The sequence below is a fragment of the Cyprinus carpio genome, chromosome B2, assembly GCF_018340385.1.
Source record: "Cyprinus carpio isolate SPL01 chromosome B2, ASM1834038v1, whole genome shotgun sequence".
Taxonomy (NCBI): Eukaryota; Metazoa; Chordata; class Actinopteri; order Cypriniformes; family Cyprinidae; genus Cyprinus; species Cyprinus carpio.
In genome coordinates, this window is record NC_056598.1 from 31,073,512 (window position 1) to 31,101,212 (window position 27,701).

Consider the following 27,701-nt stretch of genomic DNA (forward strand, 5'->3'; position numbering starts at 1 on the left):
TGCTTGACAAACACATTCTCTCCTTTAATCCATTTTATAAAGCTATACTAGATAAAGAGAGAAATAGGGATAAAATAAAAACTAGGTCTGTCAATTCAATTCAGTTCTGAACAAATCGAGTGAGTCAATGATTCAGTGACTCATTCATAAAGTCACTTGCTTTGTTTTTGAATGAACTGGTTGAGTGAATGATTCAATGACTCAATGTCTATTCAACGCTTTTCTCATTTAACAGAATGATTTTAGAGAAAGGTAATTTCATGCGTGATAATTTTTGCAATTAATTAATTAATGAGCACATCATGTAATTAATTAGATTAATAAATTAAAACCCTTTCAGCAACCAAATCCACATCAGAGTGGTTTCTGCTACTGTGTACAATGGTTTACAAGTAAAAACTGAAAACAAACACCAAAACACGATGATGATGATGATGTATGATTCTTGGCTTCAAACCAGCCTACGGAGGTTTGCTGGTCTTTGCTGGTTTAGTTGGTTTCTCAGCCTGACCAGCTCAAAATAAAACCAACATAAGACCATCAAACCACCTTAAAGTGGTTTCTGCCTTCTCAAAACACCTTAGATTATCAATACCTGTGTCTTTATGTCAAAGTTGTCCTCAAGAGTCAGACTATAATGAGTAATAAGTTGAAAAAGAGGACATGAGACATGTTATACACTCATTAAAAGCACAAAAACACAAGCTATTGAGAATAACAGTCCACTAAACTACACACCTCAGTCGCTGAAGTGTCGTCGTCACACGTGAAGTCGGTTTGATCGCTGTCTGTCTGTTTGAGCAAAGAACACCCCGACAGAACGCAGCAATAAAGGAAAGAATTCCCCGATCAGACTTCACGTTATTCAGATCATTATAGACAAGAGATAAATAGTTCTTCATGACGATCATATGAGGGTGTGTGACTCACATTGAAGGAAGGTCTGCTTTTCGTAATGACGAGAACATGAACCTGATGTGATGCATGAGAAGAGCATGGAGGGGTTTCATCACATGATCCTGACGGCGGTTCTTCATACATTCTGCAACATGCATCAGACAAGTGAGGACGACATGTACAGAAGGTTTTTCAGACTATAACAGGCATGTTCCACAGATGGAGGTTTGACCGGATGCTTTATGCATGACGAAAAACATGCATCAGAAAAGAGCAAATGAAGTAAACATCCTAACTTGGAAAAAATGGATTGCACAAACAACAACAGGCACTTTCCACAGATAGGTGGCGCTATAGTGTCCCAAGAAAGTTTAAAGAAGTGTAGTGACAACTTTTACATGCACATAGAGTATGATTAACATAGCATGAAAATTAGCCAGTCTAGTCATGTTGAAATGTCGATTTAATGTATTATTTTTCATTACTTATTATTTTATGAATGGCTTATCCTCCTCTATTCTAAGTGGTGTTGAATAATAGCATCTGCTAAATGCATAAATATAAATCAGCAACTCTGTTATCGTGACTGCTGTAGCTTATTTAAATTCAATCTATTCATTATTCAAATTATATTAAATGTTAATATATAAATGACAAACCACACATATCGGGTTTTAAATATCAGCCAGTCCCGACACAAAAATGAAAACTTCAATAACTTAAATATATAGTGGTAATATCCTTGCTGTCTATGGAGGGTCAGAGAGCTCTCAGAGTTCATCAAAAATATCTTACTTTGTGTTCTGAAGATGAACGGAGGTCTTACGGGTTTGGAATGACATGAGGGTGAGTCATTAATAACAGTTTGCACTATCCACATGATTAAGAAAACGTTACTTGAATCATGTTGTAGTTATGTTTTTAAGTTGACTAGTTAAATGTAGGAAAAATAAATAAATAAAAATTGAAATTGTGAAACAAAACAAAACAAAACAAAAAAAAGGTTTTTATTTTTTGACACAAATGCCCAGCACTTCTTATAACATATGTGACCCTGGAGCACAAAACCAGTCATAAGGGTCAATTCATCAATTCATACATCTGAAAGCTGAATGAATAATCTCTCCATTGATGTATGGTTTGTTAGGAGGACAATATTTGTCTGAGATACAACTATTTGAAAATCTGGAATCTGAGGGAGCAAAAAAATCTAAATATTGAGAAAATCATCTTTAAAGTTGTCCAAATGAAGTTCTTAGCAATGCATATTACTTATCAAAAATTAAGTTTTGATATATTTATGGTAGGAAATTTATAAAATATCTTTATGGAAACATGATCTTTACTTAATATCCTAATGATTTTTTTGTCATAAAAGAGAAATGTATAATTGTGACCCATACAATGTATTGTTGTCTATTTCTACAAATATACCTGTGCTACTGATGACTGCTTCTGTGCTCCAGGGACACATATCTTATAATACATACAGTTTTTGCACCCTATTTGTGGGAGGCACCTAATCTGTGGAAGATCTTTTCCAAACAATAACGATGACAATAACTCCTCGGGATGTGGTGAATGAGAACGAACAGATGAAACACACTCTCTAAGCTCATTAGACTGATGAAAGTCCAAACACGGCGCCGGATCAAGCGCACACACACACACACACACACACCTCGTCCTCTGAACTGTCCTGGAAGCCCTGTGCCAGAGATGATCCGAGCGACGCGGCCTTGGGCTCCAGATAGCAGAGACACAGCGCCAGCGGGAAGGACAGCGTGAGCGCGTACGGCACGGAGAACGAGGTGGAGAGAAGGAAGAAGAAGATGAAGAGGAAGCAGGGGATGAGCGAGGGAGACTTGATGGGCATGAAGTGATGCAGGCTCTCGGGGAGGAAGCGCAGCTCGGTGAGGTCAGGGAAGCTCAGGTAACCGTCCTCGTCCAGCAGCGAGGGCAGATCGGGGAGGTGCAGCGAGAAGGAGAAGAGTGTGCCTCCTCGGCTGCGGCTCTGGTTCAGTCTCTGCTTGCGTGCGGACAGAAGCAGCGCTTGCTCCTCCAGAAGAGCCGCTTTACGGTCCGCTTGGGCCTGACGCCGCCGGCAGCCCGCCGTGGTTTTGGCGGGACTCACGGAGGCGGCCCGCTTGCGGCTGCTTTCCCTGCGTCTCCTGCGCACTTTGGTGGACGAGACGGGAGAAGACGGGAGGGAGAGCTCAGATCCCAACGGATCCGATGAGTACGGACACGACTGATGACGATGGAGGGAGAAAACGGCGAAGGGAAAACATGCACGCATAAAATAAAAAGAGTATGCATGTTTGAAACAAAAATGTGTGGTCAAGAGAAGAGTAAGACAGCTGGTTAGCAAAGGACAGAAAAACAACAAACAACTACTGCACTAAAAACAAAAATGCCTAAAATGTAGAAATTTCTACACATTTCTCTGTCCGGGAGAAAATGGCAAGAGAAAACATGCATGCATAAAAATTATGCATGTTTGAAACTAAAAATGTGTGTATTCAAGAGAGAAGAGAGAAAGCTGGTTAGAACTGATTAGACATCCTTTTTGATTATCATAAAAAAAAAAAAAAAAATTATAGAAATTTCAGAATTTGAGAAAAATAAAAATAAATTTTAGAAAACAAATAGAACATTTTACAGAGCATTATTGGGAAGCTGGGAGGTTTTATGAAACGTTTTCCAAGCTTTATTTGAACATTTTGCTCGTCATTTAAAACCCACACGTCATTGGTAATTATTGTTTTTGTTATTATGCAGACAAACAGTCATTTGACTTTTACTGAAACTGTCATTCATTTGACGGTTACCTTGGTGACGGAGGGGGGCGGGGCTTGTTCCGATTCGTCACTGTTGACTTTATTCTCCTCCTCCACTGAGTTCATCTCCTCTGCTTTCTTCTCCGGTGTTTCCATGGCGATGAAGTCATCTATAGCAACAGCAGGTTTGTCGTTCTTCCCGTCGTCATGGCTGACCGTCGCTGATCACACAGATACATTGTTACAATCATTCAGAGGAAACTGAAAATTTGATTTAATAATTAATGAATTAATCAAAGGTATTTAATAATCAACACTCAAACAAAAACGGAGTTGTAAAGCAATTTAAATTGCACAGATTTTTAATCAAATTTTTAAATAATAAAATTATGTTTTTATTCCAATTTGTGGTTTAAATATAAACATTAAAATGGTAGCTGTAAAAAAAAACAAAAACAAAAAAAAAACTTAGATTTATTCAACACATATATTAAATAATAAAGACATCAAGTTAAGTATAAATAGGACTAGCAGCGTTGGTGTGAGTTACGCACTGCTGTCCATGCCGGCTGTGACGAGTGTGTGTCGTCGCCTTCTGGAACTGGAACTGCGGCGCGGCTCGAGCGATCTGAGCGCTTGCGCGACGCGTCTGTGCTTGTGTTCGTCCGCTGTAGCGGAACTTTGAGCCCAACGACAGGAAGCGCTTGGGAGGAGCTTCAGGAGAAACCAGCCTATCAGGACGCAAGAATCAGACCGCTAGTTAGTGACCGTTTACAATTAAACATTTCACTCATGCAAAACAGGTCTGAAGCTTTTAATGGCAATCTTTCACAGTTTCAAGCACAAAAGATGAAATATGTGGTTTTTATGATGACACAACATTTGTTTATACCACAGTGATTTGGTAAAAAAAAAAAAAAAAAAAAAACATCACAGAAGATTTTTTTTTTTTTTTTAATGATAAAAACACTGAAGACACTCAAATATTTAAAGAACATTATGGCAAGCGCAATTAAAAATGCTAATTAAAACAAAATAAAATATAAAAAATAATATTTTATTTTAGCTAGTAGCTAGCCAAAGCAACATTTTTAATTTTCATTTAATTTAACTTCATGAACTAAAATAACTAAAATTAAAAATAATTTTTTAATATTTTCAAATAAAATTAATTAATAAAAAGTATATAGACATTTTTTTTAAATACATATTTTTAAAAAATAAAGCAGAAAATATAAAAACATAATAAAAAACATAATTAAAACTATAACTATTATTAAAAGTAATCATCTTCAATTATACTAAAATAACACTAAACATTAGATTGAAGTACTAAAAATGACCAACGAAATAAATATACATATTTTAAGAAAACAAAAAAAAATACCTAAAATTACTAAAATCAACAGGAAAAAATATGAAATAAAACTAACTCAAAAATAATAATAATTATAATTTTTTTGTAATCTCCAATGTGATACTAAAATAATACTAAACTTTTGTTTAATTTAAATTGAAGCATAAAAATGGCAAACTAGAGATAAAAAAATTTAGTAAAAAACTAAACAGACATACATATAAAAAATGATAAAATGACTAAAACACATTTAAAATCAAAAGGGAGATAAGATAAAGATAATATAAGATAAAAATGGATGAATATTAATGAACAAGCTGCCTGACCTGAAGAAGGATGTGATGCTCCACGCCAGACTTTCCAGAGTCGCTTTGCTGCTTTGTGATTGGGGGGAGTTGAACCCGATGGTGCTCTCGGGAAACTGTTTTCCAGCTGAGTGAGAACAGAAAGACAAGCGTTTCACTCTCGATCAAACACGATCAGACTAACAGCGGTCCCATCTGAAGAGTGAGAACAAACTCGTCTCATCTCACCTCTCCCGGTCCGCACCTTGATGTAGAAGTTGTTCCTCTTGTAGGAGATCTTGAGTATTTTGGGCCAGGCGAAGCGATTGATGCGCAGTATCTCTGTACGAGGAGGGCCGCTGGAACAAACTCCCAGCATGATCTCCCCACCCTCCGAATCCTGACGGAAACACACACCGATCCGGCACAGGAACCGCTTTACACACTCATCACCGTGACAACACGAACAAATGAGATTACGGCTGCCTTCACAGCAGGGTTATTAGAACACAAACTAAAACCACTGTAAAAAATATAATAATAATTTTTATTACATGAAATAAACGTTTAATGGCATAAAAAGTAAACACGAAAAATTAATTTATTTTAATATTAGTCAGCTAGTTGCAAGGAAAATTTTTTTTAATTTTTTAGTCTGACAAAGACGAATTAAAAACTAAGAAAGACTTCCGATTTAAACTATGATACTACTTTTATATCTTTCTTCATTCTTTTATATTTCAGATTTTTTAATTGGGGGTGTTTGTTGTATAGTTTATCAATAGAATACAGATTGTCATCAGTTTGAAACAAACCACACACACCCACACCACACACACCGACTTACAATGAAAACACGAAATTACTACAAATGTAAATTTTAAAATAACCTCAATCCACTCACTAACACAACAAATCCCTGTTATTTTTATATCATGGATATAATAGAGTTTGTTTAATTTTTTTATTCTATTATAGTTTACTTTTTAGTTTCCATATTGTACTTTTTAAGAAATGTTGCCTTGGTACATTAAGTAGTTCATTTTTCATGTTATGTTATTTTATTTCAATTTCAATTTATTTCCAAAAAAATTAAAAAATAAAGAAAAAAATAAAAAAGGACAAAAACACAACTAAATCTTCAACATTAAAATGAAAATGTAATATAAAAATATAATCCACTTAAAAGATTATAAAAACTTATTTCTTATCTCTATTATAGTATTATATGTATATGTTTTTTCTAATCAATTTCTGTTGTATTATAAAATTTAAGTTTATCTATTCTAGCTAAAAGTTAAACTAAATTAAAAATGTTGCCTTGGCAAAACCCAGCTGAACTACAGGTTAAACTTCAAAGTAACCTAAAATATATACAAAAACTAAAATAAAATAAATGTAATCTAAATGAAATACATATATAAAAAAAAAAAAATTAAAATTACATAAAGCTTAAAAATGATTTTTTTTCCCAGTTAATGTTTTTCAAATAATAACAATGTTTTTTTTATGGTCTTAGTTTACAATAATAACCCTGGCATGGACCAAATTATGATGTATGGAGCTTTTTCCTTTTAGGGGTCGGGGTGTGGGGGGCTTCGGGTCTTGGGGGGGCGGGGATCTTAATGTCTGAACTGATTTTGTATTAAAGATTTTTCCCTTTACGTTGCACAGAGATGATTTCACGTTCAGAATGAGGAAGCGTCTCTTTAAACACTCACAGCAGGAGACGATCGAATGAATCCAAGCACTGCGGCCTCAAACGCGAGCGTCTGCAGCATCTAGCGTGACCTCGTCGGAGCGAGTAAAACCATCAGCGCATTACAGGAGCGTGACTTCACGATGAAGCTGCGAGGTACGCTCGTTGTTGAGCTGATATATGAGGACACTACCAGCACTACATCACCCATCACAGACAATATCCACCAAACACAAGACGAACACCCAGCATCTTACCTCCTCACTGCACCGCTGTAAAACACTCACCACAGCCGGGCTGAGCAGCTGAGCCAGCAGAGGAGGGGCGAGAGACAGAGACAGGACAAACAGGAGTGAAGAGACGAGAGGGGCTGCAGCAGCGTGAAAAGTGTGTTAACATCGCACATTCTCTATGGCTCATACGAGCAGCTCGCGCAGAGCCATGAACGACGTCACATTTAAAGGTTGCATGTACGTCTCCACTGCAGAGAACACAGACCGCTGCATCTGAAGTGGCTCTAGATGTATTTTACCACACATATGCGGCTTGATGAAGGTGCCACGGATGCATTTACACCACAAACCTTGTCTGATTTTCACTGAAACTGCATGCCACGCAACCCCGAATATTTTGTTGTATGAATATCTGAACATGCAATACATCAAAATAAAGATCAGTTTAATTCTAGCTTCAAGCTCGTTTTTCTACAAACTTTGAAATTTGAAAACAAGAAAATAAATTAAAAGTATTTTGGGCTTCATGGGAGTGGGTGGAGCTAAGTTGGTCACTGCAAACTCTCTGATTGTTGGAATTTTTCTGTACAGCATCATGGGTATATGTAGTTTTCCGCCAACAAATTGCACTATTAAACATTATTATTTTTTTAAAAAGTTGACAGAAGTGTTCAACAAAAGCAATACCACTGATTAACAACATTCTAGTTTCGCTCTATTCTATACCAGAAAATAGCACTTTTAAGTGTTTATTTCATTGTACTTTTTAGCTATTTATACTTTAAATGTAATTAGATCTATTTTGGACGTTTCAGAAAACTTGTATTAGAAAACAATTGTCTTAATCTAACGTGATTATTAACTGTAATGTCAGGACGAGCAGCACTGCAGCAGGTTGAGGAGAGAGGTGTTAGTACAGCAGACACACACACACACACATACTCTGACACACACACGCACACACAGACAGACAGACACACACACACTCACACACACTCTCACACACTCTCACACACATACTCTGACACAAACACACACACACACATACTCTGACACACACACTCTCTCACACACACGCACACACAGACAGACAGACACACACACTCACACACACTCTCACACACTCTCACACACTTTCACACACATACTCTGACACACACACACACACACACACACGCGCACACACACATACTCTGACACATGCACACACACATACTCTGACGCATACACACACACACATACACACACACACATACTCTGACACTGACACACACTCTCTCACACACACACACACTCTCGCACACACACACTCTCGCACACACACACATACACACACACGCACACTCTCTCACACACACACACACACTCTCACACACACGCGCACACACACACACATACGCACACACACACTCTCACACACACACACACTCTCTCACACACACACACACACATACACACACACGCACACACACACTCTCACACACACATACTCTGACACACGCACACACACATACTCTGACACACACGCACACACACACACGCGCACACACACACATACACACACACGCACACACACGCTCACGCACACATACTCTGACACACGCACACACACACTCTTTTACCTTGGCATGATGCAGGTCGACTCCGTACATGGAGAGTTTCTTTGCGTTTTCCAGGAACAGCATGTCAGCTTCAGCAGGAGTCATTCCTCTGTAAACACACACACACACACACACACACACACACACTATTGACTCCACTTCAATTTGAATATGAAGGAATTCATTCATTCTCATCCAACACAACTGTTTCCAGCACTTTAAAGCCCTAAAATGATCAAATTTGAATGTTATATTTAATGGGATGACCAAAATATACTTTGTGTTAAACAAACACTTATGTAAATTAAAAAACATTTATATAAATCACCATTATGACCAGTAGACAGCAGCAGAGGAGCACTTATTGACTTCTCAGTCATTCCTTTCTACTTCTTCTCTATATTTAGAAATTCTTAAATCACTATTCCAAAAAATTCCAGAAATCACTATTTTGTCAGAACTTCACACTTTTTTTGTGTATGAAGTAAGAAGAGTCACAAAGTGTCTTGAAGAACACAATCTTTTCTTCAGTTTGTGAGTAAATCACACATGATCGCTGAAGTTGGTCAGTTCTGTATAATACTACAGAACAATAATGCGTTTAATAAGAGAGGAATATATACAGCTCTATATGCAAAACAATGTTAAATGTTAGTCTGGAGCTCTGTTTATAGATACACAAACACACACACACACACACACATTAAAAATATTAATAAAAGCTATAATAGTATCTCAATTAGGGTTGCAAAAAGGTGGACCATTTACAGTAAATTTTGTAAATATTCCAGACATTTTGGAAACTTTCCAGGATTTTTAGGAATATTTCAGGGATTTTTGGAAAGTTTCTTTGCAACCCTAATCTCAAAGATACACAAATAACACGCTGTGAAACTCACTTGTGTCCGCGGTGGAGCTCCAGCACTTTCTCCTCCAGCTCTTTGGTCTGATTCGGGGCCAGACACATGTCGCTGATGTAACTGGACCCCTGCAGCTCAGCGTCACAGTCTCCCAGCTCCGACTGAACCGTGTAGGAGCCCAACACCGTGTGAGTGGAGAAAGAGCACGGCAGACGCCCAGAAACCACATCGTCCCTCAGCTGCAGACACAGATAATACCTGAGAGAGAGAGACAGAGAGAGAGAGAGAGATACAGAGAGAGAGAGATAATTCAGTAACAAAAAAAGCATCAAACCATTATCACAACAAAAGACTACAAATTAAATCCCCTCAGACATCACTGAGACACCACTGTAATACAAAGGTCTCCAAATCCTGCATCCTAGATCTAATAAAGGCTTTCAACTACAGTACACTATCTTGGCATCTATCTTGAAATATATATATATTGCCATTTTTGCCTGGCTGACCATAAAATAAACTAACTGCAGCTTCAATCTTGGATTGCGGTTGTATCCTGCTCCACAAATGAAAGACTTAGGGGTGAAACTTTCCTTAAAACCTTAAAACTATTTTTCTAATAATACAAAAAGTGGTTTAAGCCTAATATATTCTTGAAAGTATTTTTATATTGTTTCTATTAGTGGTTTGAGAGTGAGAGAGAGAGAGACAGTTTTTGTGAAGTGTTTAATAATAGAGAGAGGTGTTTATTATTCAGCTGAGGTCCGTCTATTAAACTAATAAAAACTTTACTAAAACCTATTAAAGTCTTCTACAACAGCACAGGCTGAGAACGTTTCTAACACCAGTGTTATTGTAGGATCACTGAGATATTATAATAGTCTTTTTAATAATTTGAATTCATTTTTCTTTTTGGATCACTGAGATATTATAATAGTCTTTTTTTCATTTTTTTTTGTTTTTTTTTTTTTTTTGAATTTATTATTATTTTTTTTTGTTTTTTATTGAAATTATTGTTTATTTTATTAATTAATTATCTTGTATTATTTCAGTTTTAGTTTAGGTTATTTTGGTACATCAAGTTGATTTAAACGAAAATGAGAAATCTTGCTTTGGCAACTTTATTATTAATATTTTTTAAATTATATGTTAAGATAATTAAATTTATATATTTAAAATAATTTTGAAAAAAAAAAATACTTCGACAAAATAAAGGGGGCAAAAAATGCACAACAAAATGTTACTTTAAAGGGATCATGACATGGATTTTTTTTTTATTTTAATATGTTCTTTGAGGTTTACTTGGTAATGTTAATAAAGTTTTACACACACACAAAAAAAAAAAAAAAATGTGGAAAAATGGTTATTTTCAACCCTCGTTCTGAACTTCTCTCAGAAACAGGCTGTTTTTAAGGGCAGCTGCTCTAAGGCTCGTCAGTAGTCAGTGTTCTGATTGGCTAACATCACTGCACAGGAAACACTATGATTTAAGAAAGGGCAACTTCTAATCTGCAACCTTTGACATTTCCAAAGCAACCTTCCCAACACAGACTGTAACCCAAGCAGACCTGGTGATGTCCTCGGAGAGCTGCGATGGATCGGGAGGATAAAACTTCACACTGAAGGCACAGCTCCAGGGACCAGCTGAAAAACACAAGAACTTCCTGTGAGAACCTGAAGAGGTTTGGATGGAGACAAAGAAGGAGTTTGTGAGACGTACTGCTGATCTGCTTCTTCATCTCTTTAGAAACGTCCAGCCAGTTCTGTGAAGAAGAGCAGGAGGTTCTGCATTAAAAAACAGGCTGAGAGACATGAAACCAGTTCAGAGGAAGAAGACTGACCAGCACCTTCTGGTTTTCAGCATCCCGGTACGAAATGCCGAAATAGTCCTTCTCCAGCAGATTCAGGTGATCACAAACCTTATCGAACAGCACCTGACCTTTCGCTCTTTTCTGACGACAACAAACACACAGAGAGTCATTAAAGGGACAGTGCACCCAAAACAATAAAATGATATCAGAAAATATAAAGATACAAAAACTAATAACTGATTCAAAATATTAATAAAAACTTTAAAAGCGTTTTAATGATACAAAAAAAAAACAGGTTTGGAATGACATGAAGGTGAATAAATGAATTATTGGATGAACCGGATTTGAGAGTTGATTAAAATCTAATAATGATAAATGGCAAATAGGTAACATTAAAATATATAAATCACTTTAAAATAACAAATCCAAATAAATCACTAACCAAAAACAGATTAAATATTTTATAGCTGCATGTCATGTGACCGTTAACCCACATCAAGAGAATTGTGAAGATGCAAATATGTTGTTTAATTATTAAATATTGATTTGAAATCTCAGGGAACCTCAATATTAAAATTTTTAATATATCTTGACCTAAATAAATATATAAAATAAATAAAGGCATACAATAAAAATAAAAAAATCAAAGGGGTTTGGCTGACAAAATAATAAATAATAATAATAATAATAAATATATATATAAAAAGATTAGCTATCTTTTCCCTGAACTCATATATTGTGAAGTCTTTATTAAATCAATAAATCTCTGTTTTGCCCCAAGTTCTAATTTTAAAGGACTTTCTGTTTTATTTGGTATATTACGAGTAAAGCCACAGAAACGACGGTGGATTAGTAATTAATATCTGTTGGGATTTTCCAACATTCGGTTCTCGCTGAACACTCGTGACTTGTTCAGACCGTCAGAAGCAAATTGGTCTGGATTCTGTTTATTTAACAGACAAATGCATCTGTTTATGTTTCCTCTGAGGATCAAGCCTTGACTCGCTCTCGCAGATAAACCATGTTTACAAACTGATATTATGACATTACGAACGCTTTAGAGGAACGACAAGTATTCTGGACAGTATGATGATCTGTTAGTCTGCATTAAACTGTCCTTCATCATCGTCATCATCATCATCATCACCCACCTCCACGGTGCAGGTGTAGTCGGTCCCGTCCAGCAGTTTGACCTTACACTCCATGACCTTCAGTCGCTGAGTCCTGCCTCGCGCTGACCAGGAGAGTCTGCTGCTCAAAGACTTCTGGGAAATGTAGTCGTCCTGGTGCTGATCAGCTGATCTGACCTCTGCTTGACCCTGCGCAAACACAGCGAACGAGCTCATCAAGCATCGAAATATCTCAACCAGTCTTATTATTTCAGCATCACTGAGACGCTATTATAATTTTATTAATACATCTTTTGAATCCGTAAAGAAGACTCTACGTTTATTTGTGTGCACTCACAATAACATAAGAACGTTGTGCTTTTGTAAAATAATGGATGCACTTTCTGCCGTCTCAGTCTCTGTGAACTTGGGCGTGAAAGTTTGTGCATATCTTTGCCTTACAGACATAAAATATATATCTATATAAAGAGCGAAATGTCTACTTTCAAATGAACCAATTCAAAGGGAAAACAAATTGTCAGATTGTGTAATCCGTGTGAAACATGCAGACAGGAGCATCACTTCTGCGGAGATGACGAGTCAGTGTCGCCGACTTCATCTCTTAAACTGAGAACACAGAAAACACTAGTTTATCAAATTATTAAAATGCTAATGTAGTCTCATTACTGTTTTTCCCTGACGCATTCATAATCAGTACTTCTTCCGGTGCTGTGGCAAGCTTTATGTGTGTGTTTGAGGCAATGGAGGCAATTATGATTTAAATGGTTTATTAATAAATGTGTAATTAGTCGACTTATGCTTCAAATGAACGAGTACTAGTCGACCAGAAAAATCTCTAGTCGAGGGCAGCCCTACAACAACATCATAAATACAGTATAATAAAAACAAACATGTTATAAAACTCGACTCAGACAAAAAGATTCTTCAGATGTTCTTGTGCTAAAAATTGTAAATATATTTCTGGGTCCATAAGTCCTTAAAAGTTTGTCCTGACAAACATCACGAATTAGTTTGTAAATTTTCTGTTTTATTTTAATCGAAATGTTGAGTAATTTTGTTGTGTTTTACCATTTTTATTCAATTATCTTTTATTGCTTTCTTTTAATGTCTATGCAGGTTTTTATTAATTTTATTTCCACTGTAGTACATCAGGTTAAACAAAATAAAAATGAAAAATGAGAAATGGAAATAAGTGAGTAATAAAATAAGTTTTTAAAATACTATTTTATTTCAAGAAACTTTTTTATGGTTTTAGTTAACTATAAAAACTCTGATCTAAATTATTATTTAAATGTCAGTCTCATTAAAAATAGATTTATTTAAATGTTAAGGAACATCTTTTACTTCGGAGCAAAAATCTGGCTTCAAACTTAAAAAAAAAAAAAAAAAAAAAAAAAAAAATCATTTGACATTTATTGTGATGATTATCGATATCAACTGATATGAAAAAAAAAAATATTGTGATATTTTTTTTGGCCATATTGCCCAGCCCTAGGTAAATAAAACCAAAACGTAACATATTGATCACAAACAGTTTTATTTATGACACTGAAATACTAATAGATGGATTACGTGATTGATTTCAGTGAGTTGCTCTGTTCTTCTGAAGTTCATTCACGTTTATTTGCTGCTATAACTAGTAGTAAAGAAGAAGAGATGATCGCTTCACTACAGCCATCTGTCAGCACACATTAAAGAGCCACAAAAGCACATTCACTGTTTGAATTGCATTATAAAACTGACAGAATCTGAAAGCAGAGACTTTGTCTCAAAAGTAACAAAGCACAAAGATTATTCTGATTTTTTGGATGAGACGAGCTACAAACACTTTCATTAAGTTCATAAAGTTTCATTAAGTTTTGTTCATGCATCAGTTTCAAGCAGCGTGCATTGATTCTTGGGATTTAAAAACTGACATTGGTTCATTAAAACGAGAACTGATTAAAATCAAGATATTGATATTTTCAACCTATCACTAGCAGTGTTGGGGGTAACGCATTACATAATCAGATTACTTAAAGTAACAAGTAATGCATTACTTTTTAATTTAGAAGGAAATATCAAAGTTTTTCAAATAAGTAACTCGTTACTTGTAATGCATTACTTTTTAATTTAGAAGGAAATTTCAGAGTTTTTCAAATTCCTTCAGCCTGAATAGTAAGCACTTCACTTTTGATGTGAAAGCCCTTTTTACATTTGTAAAAAAGAACTTTGTAAATTAAAACCGAACACAAAGCCCTGCAGTAACAAAAGTAACTAAACTAAGTAACGTTTTAGGGAGCAGCGCAATATTGTAATGCATTACTTTTAAAAGTAACTCCCCCCAACACTGATCCCTAGTGACTGAGCTATAAAGTTAACCATGCTACTAGCTCCTGATCTGACAGTGAAGCACTACAGCACTACAGGCTGGACTGAGATGATGGGATGTTTCTGAGCTCTCACCGGGCTGCTGTGTCCTGATGCCGGTAGCTGTGTGTCGTCTGTCTGCTGTGGTCTGGATTCTGTGCGCGACTGCTCCGATTCTGAGCCTGGATCTGTCGTCATGGCCAGTTACACTGGAACGACACGCACGGATATATCTTTAGACATTTCACAACTGCACTTGACTGGAATGAGCAGTGTGTGTTAATGTGGGAATTAATACAGGAGTTTATATTTAGCGGGATGTTTACGGTGTATTTTTGAAAGCACAAGAACTCCAGGATCACAGCAGGGATGAACGTGTTCCCGTACACAACATGCCGGCTAATGTAACGCTGCTGTGTTTATCTGTGACCATCAACCAGTCTCTGAAGATGCACTAACAAACAACACACAGATCTGTGACACACTCCACATTGGAGAGCTGCTTTATAACAGAAAGAGTTAAGATGCTGTGTTTTTATGTGTGAATCAATCCACATTGGAGAGCTGCTTTATAACAGAAAGAGAAAGAGAAGAGAAGTTGTAAATCTGACTTTTTCATGTTTGCAAACATTACTGTAATTGCTTGGCGATTGATTTTTTGTAAGGATTCTATTTTCTTTTGCATACTATAAAAAACTGTTTACAGTAATGGCATATAACATGACACAAAGGCTATCTATTGCATAAAGTACTGTTTAAATGAACATGAACTATAAAGATATTCACGGCAACCTTTATAGGTTTTCAGTAGGATGTACATAGTCTACTACTATAGTAGTCAACATCTGAAGTGAGTCAAAACCTTTCATCAAAAATGTGCTAAAACCTAAAGTGTTCTTGTCTTAGGACAACTTTGATTAACTTTTTTGATCCACTTCAAATGTTGACTACTGTACTACTAACAAAAAAAAAAAAAAAAAAAAAAAAAAAAAAAAAAATTTAAGAAATAATCACACAACATTTCTTCCATGTTTTAATTTTTATAGTAAATTCCCTTTGTTTGCCAAAAAATAAAGTTTGCTTAATTTTTAATAATTAAAAGAGAAATAAAATTAATGTTTTATGCCTTAATTTGATAACCAGAAAAATTTAAATACACAACACAGAATTTCTGAAGGGGAAAAAAAATTATAAGGCTACTTTAAGAAAAAACAATTAATAGATTAAGTTGTTTCATGCATTCAAATAATTAGACATGCTAAAACACAGAATTTGGTAACAAAAAATATGGTGAGAAGAAATACATTTCATAGGGCCCTAAACATGTAATTTTTGATAAACTTTTATTAAATAGGTGTGGAAATTTATAATTTTCATGATTTTAATTAATTAGACATGCTTTTTGATTCATACACTTGAAATTTAACTATTAAGAAGAAGTCGAGAAAAATTAAAACAGAAAAAAACTGAATCCAGAAAAATGAAAACGGAATTTTGAAAAAAATAAAACGGAATTTAAGAAAAAATAAAACGGATTTCATAGGGCCCTATTATCATTTACGCGGTCGTCAAGGATACGCAGAGAGAATGTGGGCAGCTACGCCATCGTTTTCAAAAGTCTCTGTTTTGGTCCACTTACACTGAAACACAACTCTTGAGTTTTCAAACTAAAACGGGTTTGCAGCGGTTTCAAAAGTCTCCGTTTTCAAGGGTCAAAAACCCGGAGTAGTGTAAACGACAGGCATAACCGTAGCAGAAGTTATGCGTTTTAAAATGAAAATGCACTAGTGTAAACGTAGCCTAACACTGTGTCCTAACTACACGTGACGCAACGCCGCAACAAAAGCACGATAACATGTATCTTTTCCATGTCAATCAGTTTTTAACCTAACTAGCCGCGACTGCGACATGCGAAATTACTATTTTAGAAATGATTTCTATTTCTGCGTCTTTCGTGGCTGGAACAACAACAAACAAAGTATATGACAGGAGATAATTCTCAGGTGATTATGTGCTTTATTCAAAGTTAAACGTGTCTAATGTGAGTTTGAATATCATTTATGGCCATATTGAAAGCAACAACAGATAATTAATTAAAGCAAACTTATTAAGTATTACCTCATATTGTATCGCTTATAAAAAAAAAACTATATTGAGGCAGCTCAGCCCTAGCACCCGCTCAGAACACGTTAGCAAGCGTTCAGCGCTGCTTCAGAGGGGCCTGAAGTGTGAGTGTTTGTCATCTCTCTTCAGAGGTGTGACAGTGATGGAAACCATCGGCAGATTCTGGAGAGCAGCGGTGGAAAACCACAGGAATAACACGACTGCATTCTGTCAGACTGAATCCTGAACTTTAACGGCCTGGTGCAGAAATGTAGGTCAAACTGAACCGCAGGAACAAAACGAGCGAACAGCCCTCCAGATCCACTCGACATCACACAACGAGAGAAGAGAAGTCAGCCGAGGATGTTTCTGTTCTCTGAGAAACAGATGAAACACTCATCAATAATGATGAAGTGATTCTCACAGCGATTACAACGAAAATCACTCTGGAACTGAAAAAAATAGCTTAAAATAGCTTAAGCACTTAAGAAAAACATTAAAAGACAAATGTACGAGCGCATGCGGACTTAAAAATGAATGGATTTGAATTTAAAAAAAAAAAGCAAGAGACAGAACTAAAGAGACCGAATGCATTAAAAGGACAAAAATAAACAGCAACATTAATAAAACTGAACATAAATAAAGAGTTCTTACTCATCTTGACTTATTTAGTTCACATTCTGCTCTGTATTTTCATGCGACTAAATAAAATAAAGCCATTTTAACTGCTGATAGCTGTATTCCTACGTTCTCGTATTTTAGGTCAGATATTACAATTCAAATGAATTATTGCACAAAAAGATCTCTTTTAATAAATTCAGAAGGGCAACTTTCAGTTCACTCACTTTCTGGAATATTTCAGGAATGTCCCTTCAGGGATAAATAAAGTACATCCAATATCTCCAATCAGAAACACACTGAGCTGTAAAATACGCACATTTATGAAATAAAACAAAGTCTTTATACCAAATCCTCTTAACAAGTCTGTGCGAAACCTGTCCAAACAGAAGATGCTGGAGACACACGACCCGTCCTGAGCTGAAACACATTAACTAGGCACAGATGGGTTAAACCCGCTTAAAGGCTTAAACTTCCTCCCCATCAAAAACACAACGGAGCCGTCTGTGACCAGATAACACAGAGCTCATGGGTAAGTGTGTGTTAATCCCTTTATTATTAAATTTCACATTGAGCTTCAGAAGAATAAGTAATAAATACTGGCCATGCATGCAAGTATTTGATCGAAAATACAGTAAAAATGTGAAATATTATTATAATTGAAAATAGCTGTTTATATGTGAAAATCTGTTAAACTGTAATTTATTTCTGTGATCAAAGTTGTATTTTGGAAACTGTCATACGTTTCATTTTTCAGGATTCACAGGTGAATAGAAAGTTTAAAAGAACAGCATTTATTTGTAACAATATAAAAATCTTTACTGTCACTTTTGATCAATTTAATGATAAATAAATCTCAAACTTTTGAATGGCCATGTATCACGGTTTCCACAAAAATATTGTGCAGCACGACTGTTTCAACACTGATTATAATCAGGAAAGTTTCTTGAATCATTAGAATGATTTCTGAAGATCATGTGACACTGAAGACTGGAGTAATGATGCTGAAAATACAGCTGTGCATCACAGAAATAAATTACACTTTAACACAGATTCACACAGAAAACAGCTGTTTTAAAATGTAGAAATATTTCCACAATTCTTACAGTATTTTCTTCAAATAAATGCAGCTTTGCTGAGCAGTGAACTTGGTGAACATTATAAAAATCTTAAATATTCCAAACATCTGCATGAGAGTGAACAATGCGAAGTATACACTTATAAACCGTCTACAGAACCCGACTTATATGAGGTTTCTGTGACCTCGTGGTTAAAGACGTGTGCTGGTAATCAGAAGCTTGAGGGTTGATTCATAAAGTATCATTAACCTGCGATAAACATGCTGCAAATCAAGTTACACGACGAATCACTGAACAAACTGTCCACATTCACAAACACAGTCCTCTGTCTCTTGATCAATACATAATATTGATTTACAATCAGCTAAATCTACAAGTGACTCCTGGAATGCAAGAAACGTGATCTAAACACAGTAAGCATGCAAAGTCAAATCAACGAAGTCGTCTGCACAGCAAACCGCAATCAACAGAAGCGTCTGTGATTTTACTGAAGGCTTTTATGTTTTGTAGGCTGTAGGACGAACACCAAGTGTGATGTTATAAAGCTACAAACAACTGATTTTAATTATGATAATGAGTTACAAATATGAAAAAAAAAAAAAAAAAAAAACACGATATGAGTTTTTGGGGCCGATATCGATACCTTAGGTATCGATATATTAGGGAGTAAAGAAGGCAGATATCGATATATCCGCCGATATTCTTTGTGTATATTATAGTACAGTAGCAGTCAAACGTTTGGACACGTTCTCATTCGTGTGTACTGTACTATAATAACTGGTACTGTACTAATAAGGATGAATCTAATTTTAATTTATATGTCTGCTTTAACGAATTAAGGATGTTGTATGCAAGTTGTAATAAAGAATGCATAACCATTGGTATTTCAAGAGAGGACCATGTTCTTGTTTCTTTATGAGAAGTAGTTATATTTAATTTTGAGATAAATAAATACTGTAAGCAGTTAAATATGTGTCTACATTGATTGCATGTTTAAATTATTCATATTACCAGATGTTTTCTCTGGGAATACAACACGAGTTTGGAATTTGTTTATTAATTTATTGAGTTTTTTATTTGTTTATATTGATTGATTTTTTATATTGTAATTGTTAGCTTGCTTCATTTCAAAGCGAGCCGCCTCAAAACGTATCAAAACTGTCAAGCGTTCCGAGTATTTAAAAACACAAAACGCGCCAAAAATAATAACCGTCGCGTCAATAATAATAATAATAAACATGAGATATATAGGCTAGTGTACATCAAAATCTCAAGATTTCTGCATTTCTCAGCCCAGTTTTGGTTAAATATCCAGCGTTTTGAGTTTGACAGCGCAGAAATCAGGCTTTTTGAATAACTGTCCTCATAAAACATCTGTAATATTAGATATTCGCGACGTTAATACACTGAACTACTGAATGTAACGCTATTTTAAAGTGCACACGCAGATGTGTCGCGGCTACGCCTTTTAAACGTAACGTAAACGTCACTGAACCAAATGAAACAACAGATGTATTTCATCCAGAGCGTTCAGCGCATCTGTAGGTACACATGTCAATCAAACGCGTTAATAAACGCTGGAAAACAACACAGACTCGTTAACGTTACCGTGCGTTTCGCTCCCCGGGCTCCGTGTTCCTCTCTCACCGACTGCACTGGCGGGAGCGCGCGCGCAGCTAGCGGAGGATTCAAACTCACGTCACCGTCAGCACGCACTGTACGTAACAGCTGAGCGCGCGAGATCAGACGAACAGCTGTGACGCACGCGATACTGTAAAATATCTACCAGTACGTAACGCGCACAGATACGTTTTCAATGAAAAAAGAAAAGAATAAAAATCTGCTGATCAAATTTTATTATTTAGTACATTTCATATACTCAACAAAAGCAAGAGTATATTATTATTTAATAATTAAAAATGCTAAAATTTTTATATAAAAGTATTCTTAACCATGTTTTAAGGTCGAATTATTATTTTTTCTTGGCTCTCTTAAATGTACTGTAAAAGAAAAAAACATAGAATTGTTTATTACCTTAAGAATGAAACGTAAAACCCTGAAATGCTGTCTTTATTTATATATTTATAGTTTGTTCTCAATTTATTTTATTTTAATTTACTCATTTACTTAATTAATTTATTTATCTCATTTTATTTATTTAAATTTAAAATTATGGCAGAATTGTTTGTTTCTCAGCTTTCTTAAAGGTACTGATGACAAAAATCTAGATGATCTTGATTTTATTTGCTAAACATTTAAAGTTAATTGAAATATTAAAAAAAACCCTGAAATACTTTTTTAATTTAATTAAAAAAAATTTTTTATTTAATTTATTTAAAATGTATTTGAATCTAATTTATTTTAATTTTTAAAAACTTTTTTTGTAAACTCCATGTCATTTTTTCTTGGATGTCTTGTTTGTCTGTAAAATCTCTGAATTGTGTCAATTTTAGAATGATTAAAATATATTAATTATTATTATTATACTTTTTTTTTAAATAAATAGACACTCAATGTAAATTAAAATATCTAATCAATATGAAGCTATTTGCCACACTACTGAATTTGGGATGAAAAAACAACTTTTTTGTACTCTATTGTCTTTATATGTGTGTCTCAAATGCTGCAGGATCTGTTTTGACATTATAAGTGTATTTATATGTAATGTGTTCAATGCAGCAGCAATAAACACACAGGCAGCCTCTCACACACACAAAGTGTCTGTTCTGAAGTCGTGGTGGGTCTGCAGGGACTGAGGTCTGTTCTAGAGCTTCACACAAGCCTCGGCTCTATAGAGAGAGAAATGCGTGTGCTTCTAATGACAGAGCGTCTGCGGCGTTCTTCATGGAGCTTTTACTCTGCTTTGAACAGATGGAGGCCTGGGTGGAGCTGTTTCAGATTTAAAGGCATTAAACTAAATCTACTAAAGTTTTAACATGCAAAACGTGAAGACACCGATGCATTTACACATGGCTCTTTCTATTTTCTCAATAAGATAACTGATAGAAAAAGAGTTTAACCCTATAAAGCTACTGTTTGGTATTTGGTCTGTAAATGATCAATATGATCAACTTTGCAGTTAAACTGGTTTCTCATTCGATCTCCTCATCTCTTCTGTCTCTGAGTGATAGTTTAGAGTGTTTTATCCAGTAAAAGCTCTTTTAGTGTATTGAACTCTTACTGGACTGAATCAGCTCAGCTTTACTTGATTCTCCATCAATCATGTTTTAGAGTCTCAAATCTGATCATCAGGATCTTTTGAGGAGCGTTTGTTTCCAGAAGCTTTACTTTCACTGTTCCTCAGCGGAGGAATGGATCTTCACAAGCCTCCAGAACATCTCACATCTTCTGAGGAGCCTTTATTTCTTCATCTCTCAATCACTGCATTATATGTTTGGATCATTTACATCTCATCTCACTGAGACACATTACTGCAGATATAGAGCTCAGACTCATATTCAGATCAGTTTATGTCAGGATCTGCTCTATATTGTTATAAAGATCTCACTGATTTACATCACAAGCATCTCATCATAGAAATATCACCATCTGCACCAAATTGCATTTTTCTGCTCAGATTGAGTCTCTGAATAAAACTGAGCTTCATATTCTCACTATAAGCCATAAAAGCCTGACACACACACACACACACACACACACACACACACACACACACACACACACACACACACAAACTCTCTCTCACTCTCTTTCTCACACACGCGCTCTCTCTCACTCCCTCTCACTCGTTCTCTCTCTCTCTCTCTCTCTCTCTCTCTCTCGCTCTCTCTCTCTCTCTCTCTCTCTCTCTCTCACACACACACACCAATTACAGATAAAAGATGAGTTTACACTCACTGGAAAGTGATTCCTCCCTCGCCTTGAGCTTGAGGACAGTTACAGTTTCTGTCTTTCTTTCTCTTTCTGTTTCTTTGGGAAAGAACCACCAATGTTTCTCTTTAGTCAACATGAACCCAAAACTGACTGTTCACGTAATACTTCATTCATTCTAGATCGCTTCCCAATCCAGCTGTCTTAATAAACTTGGCACTGTATGCTACAAATATTGTTGGCTCTGTGACAAATTATTTTTGTTCCTCGTGTGTAAGCTGCTTTGGATGAAAACATCTGCTAAATGAATAAATGTATCAAAGAAATAGAAAATGAAGCCTATTTTTGTTGTTTTTACATTTTGAGCATTATTTTCATGGCAATTAATCACATATCCCACTATTCTAAAGCAATAAATATATCTGAATAAATCGCTTATATTAAATTAAAATAAAGGATATAATGTAGTTCAAATGTCTAAATTTCTAGTTAGTTAGTAGCTTGTAGCTGAACTACTCTTCTGTGAGAATCATAAGCAGCTTAAACTGGAATCAAAGTAGTTTCTCAAACTCTGAATGACACACAAAGTCCAGTGTTTGAGTCTGAGCTATCCTAAACCGGTTTCAGACGCACAATGACCGCATATGACCGCACTGCACTTCTTCATATCGCATGACAAACGCTTTTAGATGCTGCATAAGCAAAAAATAACACACAGCAGTCAGACACTTACTGACTATGTCGAAAATCCGTAATAAACTTCTGCTTCCAGTTAGTTGTAGAGGCTCAGGAAGCATCAAAAAACAGGTTTAACCTGAATTTAACAATCAGCATTAAACCCACAAGCCTGCATTATAGATCATTACACAGCTTGTTTTCATGAGGCTTTATCTCATGCTATTGAAGAGGACCAAAGTAATCTCACAAAAGCTGTCAAGAACATCTCAAGGTCATTTTCACACAACTCCAAAGAAAGAAACGAAACCTTACACATTTGCATAATGAAAACAAAGCCTATTTTATTTTATTTTTTATTTTTAATTTCAGACATTACTTTCATTAATTAAGCAGATTAACTACTATAAAGCAAAAATAAATAAAAATCAGTCTCATTATTGTAATGCCAAAAAGTATATGATTCATACCAAAAATTAAAAGGAAAACATATTAATGATAAATTCTGAGTTCTAAGTTAAATTATTTTCATGACAATGCAATAAAATCCTAAAGTTCTAAAACAGGCTTCAATTCCTTTATGCAAAATATGATGTGTGTGTGTGTGTTTATATAAAAATTATTAATTAAAAAAACTATATAAAGCAATATATTATATATATAAAATAAATTATATTTTTACATAAAGGAATTGAAGCGTGTTTTAGAACTTTTAGGATTTTATTGCATTGTCATGAAAATAATTTAACTAAAAATTCTCATTAATATGTTTGTTTTCCTTTAAATATTTATTTTATATTTCAGTTATGAATCATGATACTGTTTTTTTTGCATTACAATTATGAGACTGCACTAAAAAATATATAATTTTATATATAAAATAAAATATAATTTGATATAAAAATATATAATAATATAATTAATTATATATATTAATTAATAAGATATTTTTATTAAAAAAGCAACACTAAAAATTACAGTAATAACAGTTACAGTAATACAATTTAGTTTTTTCTACTTCAAAATTTCACATTTAATGCAATGCATTTTTTTTTATAAATGTTTGTGAAATGTATTATTTCTGAGTGAATTTTGTTTCTTTTTTTTTAAGTGTACTCTTAAAAGTAAACAATCAGGATAACTACTACAAAGTGTGAACGTCACAGTTATAATCCTGTTGATTCCTGAATCTTCAGGTTTAAGACACATCCCACTATAACAGGCTCTTGTCTTTATATGGGCAAAAGAAGCGTGGGGCATCTTATCAGACCTTCGACCGAACACAAGGTCTCTGCCGTTATCAGGAGCGCCGTCACACTTCTGCTGAGCTACACATTACGCTCACGCGGACCAGGATTCAAGAAAGTGCAACACGAGCAGGAATAAGAGCGAGCAAAGTCTACGAGGCCAGCGGTGCCTGGAGGAGCTCGGACCTTTGAGCGGCTCCTTATCAGCCGATAAACAGCCAGACATGAGCTGAGCCACGCCCACGTGACCTCTGACCCCGAGAGCATCCCAGAAGACCCTCATGCACTAAAGAAGCCCCAAAAAGTGCTTCGTTTCTGTTCACAACAACATTTTGTTTATGGTTTTAAAAAGTCAATGTCAAGATCTCACTACCGCCTCAAACAAACAAACAAATAATACGCATTATACTATTATATTATATATCGTAAACTAAAATGTTTTTCTTAAAGTAATAATAAGAAGAAAAACATCAACTTATACAGCCATGCTGTGCATCATTTTATTTGATAAAATGCAGTGTTTTTGTTGTTGTAAATTAATTGTTAGATTTTCATTCGATTAAAAGTTGCTAAAGTTTTATTAATTCATTTTATTAGACACATTTTTTATGATACATTTGTATTAAAATTTGTAATAAATCATAAAACACAGAATCCAAATAAATAAATAAAAAACTACATTTAGGGGGAAATTATTTTCATGGAACTAGAGAAAGAAAAAAAACAAGAACAATAGAAAAAGAAAAAAAGAAAGAAAAAGAAAAAAAACAATAAAAAAAGATTTAAAAAAAATCTTTTTTTATTGGGTTTTTTTTCTTTTTCTTTACATATTTTTCTTTTCTTTTTAATAGATATTTTCATTTATTTTCTTAATTTTAATTTTTATTGTTTTCTTTTTCTTTTTTTCATTTGATTTTTCACTTTATATTTTTTCATTTATTTTCTTTTTTGTTTAATTTTTTTCTTTTAATCATTTAATTGTGAACAAAACATAACTATTTTAACGATCAACCATCAAATGTGAAGAGGGTTTTTCACTGCAAATTATAAGATGACTCTCAATTTTCACCACCAGAAACTGTAAATTTAACAGCATTTTCCTGTAAAATTGCATTCAGTGTCCTTTAGATTTACTGTGTTTTAGTAGAAATTAATGTTAACCAATTACCATTTTTTTTACCACAGCATTTTTACAGTATTTTACTATTTATTATTTGGTGCTCAAAGGTAAATCTAATACTCTATCATTAAAAAAGTGATATTTGAAAGTCTGTATTGATGGTATATTGATGTGGAGTGAAACAAGTGCACATCTACTGTAAAAACCGGAGGACATTAACGGTTTGACTAGTTCCCATCACATCCCACTCAGATTCTTCACATTATTCCCATATCTGCAGGTTTATCTGCGACAGTGACGCAAACCTCCAAACGACTGCAAATCAATCAGAAACCCAGAGGCAGATGAGGAAGCGCTGTGAAGCAACTCTACAGTACTTTAGCCGTGCTTCTCACAGATTACTGTCTCACATGCATTCCTCCACTAATAACGTCTGAAGAAGCCAAAAATCCTATCGCACATCAGCAAACCCAGCGAGAGGAAATGAAACGAGGCGAAGTGGCAATCACTTCCTCTTTCTGGAGAGTCTGCAGTCACACAGCAATGACTCAAACACACAAAACACACACTCAGCACCATATACACCTTTCACTGCACAAGTGTCTTCTCCATTCGCTTTTCCATAGGCACCAGGAATCAAAGAAATTCAGACTTTGATCTGAAGCATAACAGCAGAGGAAAAACTAGAAGCTCAACGACTTGAACTACAGTCTCGTGAAGCACTGCCTGTCACGTGTATTCCAAAATATGCATATACACAAAGTATCAAAAGATCAAAGCAGCTCTTTCTTAAAAGGTTTAAAGTTATTGTTTGAAATCAGCTTCCCTATGGAGAAAACCTACAGAGATTTCATCTCCAGAACTGACTTCTGATCGATAAAGCACCAAGGACCCGCCTGATATTTGACTGTTTTGAAGTCATCGGCTTAACATTTGCTTTTTATTATTTGATCTTCAGCCTCAGCATGGGCTCTTTAAACCATCGCATGCCAAAGTGAATCTGAAAGAGTTCCTGCAGAATGATTTGGCAGATTTGGGGGTTTCCTGTGCTAGAAATACACCAAACAGATTTGTTTGGAAAAACCCCAGATGTCAAAGATATCCGCTGGCCACAGGACGGTGAAGCGTGTTTCTTTTGGAAAGTGACTCACCCAGCGATGCACATCCATATCCGCACACCACCAGCACATATTCCAGGAAAAAAAGAAGAAGAGGAAAAACAATGATCAAAATCTCTAGCAGCTTAAATATCAGACACCTAGATGTGGTTAGTTGAGTTTAAACAAGTATGACACAGAATACTTTTGGAAAGCTGGCATGTCCTGCAATGTGATGCATCAAAAAATAACATTTTAAACTATTCTTTCATAACTGATTACGCACACAGCTGTTATGAACTCATATTAAATGAGCCTACATGAAACCTAAAGAAATACTACACAATTTCATCTATTATATTATATTATATTATATTATATATATATATATATATATATATATATATATATATATATATATATATATATATATATATGTGACGATTCTAGGAAACTGGAAGTAAATATTAAATTAAATAAGTTACATTTTTAAGGTTTTTTCAAAGTCACAGCTATATCTGCAAATGATGTTGTTATCATGTTATCACATATGCATTATCAAATACGTATGTATATGTAAACAGTGTAAGTTAGTATATAGTAGGACACAGACTGTTGAGAGTGTGGGAAGCAGACTTCACCTGACACAGAGTGGCTCTCAGATGATCCTGTAACAGCGTCAGTTCAGATCTGATCCAGTTTGAGCTCCGAACACAGAGAGAGCGCTTCACCTGCGGAGCTCCGCTTTCAATCACGCTCGAGTTCACAAGTGTCGGGGCGGAGTCACGGGCGGGAAGGCCACGCCCCCGCTGCCCGCTATTGGTTCGCTTTCGTATGAACCACGCCCCGACGGTAGTCCCCTTCTCCCTGGAGTCATAACTGAGTCTTATCTGTTAAGTGACTCTTCAGCAATGATTTTTCTCATTGATA

General features: G+C 35.2%; 1 protein-coding gene across 1 annotated transcript in view; it reads right to left on the minus strand.

The window, feature by feature from the left end:
- The window catches only part of LOC109107581 (band 4.1-like protein 3), a 31,513-nt gene extending 10,951 nt beyond the window's left edge, over positions 1–20,562 (minus strand). The window contains 16 exon segments of the mRNA XM_042719197.1: positions 596–639; positions 735–792; positions 2,579–3,148; positions 3,729–3,898; positions 4,232–4,278; positions 4,280–4,423; positions 5,361–5,466; positions 5,568–5,718; positions 8,873–8,960; positions 9,751–9,969; positions 11,280–11,355; positions 11,432–11,474; positions 11,559–11,663; positions 12,674–12,841; positions 15,098–15,210; positions 20,410–20,562. Of these exon segments, the coding sequence (XP_042575131.1) occupies positions 596–639; positions 735–792; positions 2,579–3,148; positions 3,729–3,898; positions 4,232–4,278; positions 4,280–4,423; positions 5,361–5,466; positions 5,568–5,718; positions 8,873–8,960; positions 9,751–9,969; positions 11,280–11,355; positions 11,432–11,474; positions 11,559–11,663; positions 12,674–12,841; positions 15,098–15,199 (2,091 nt within the window). The 5' untranslated portion in view covers positions 15,200–15,210; positions 20,410–20,562.
- Positions 20,563–27,701: the final 7,139 nt, after the last annotated feature.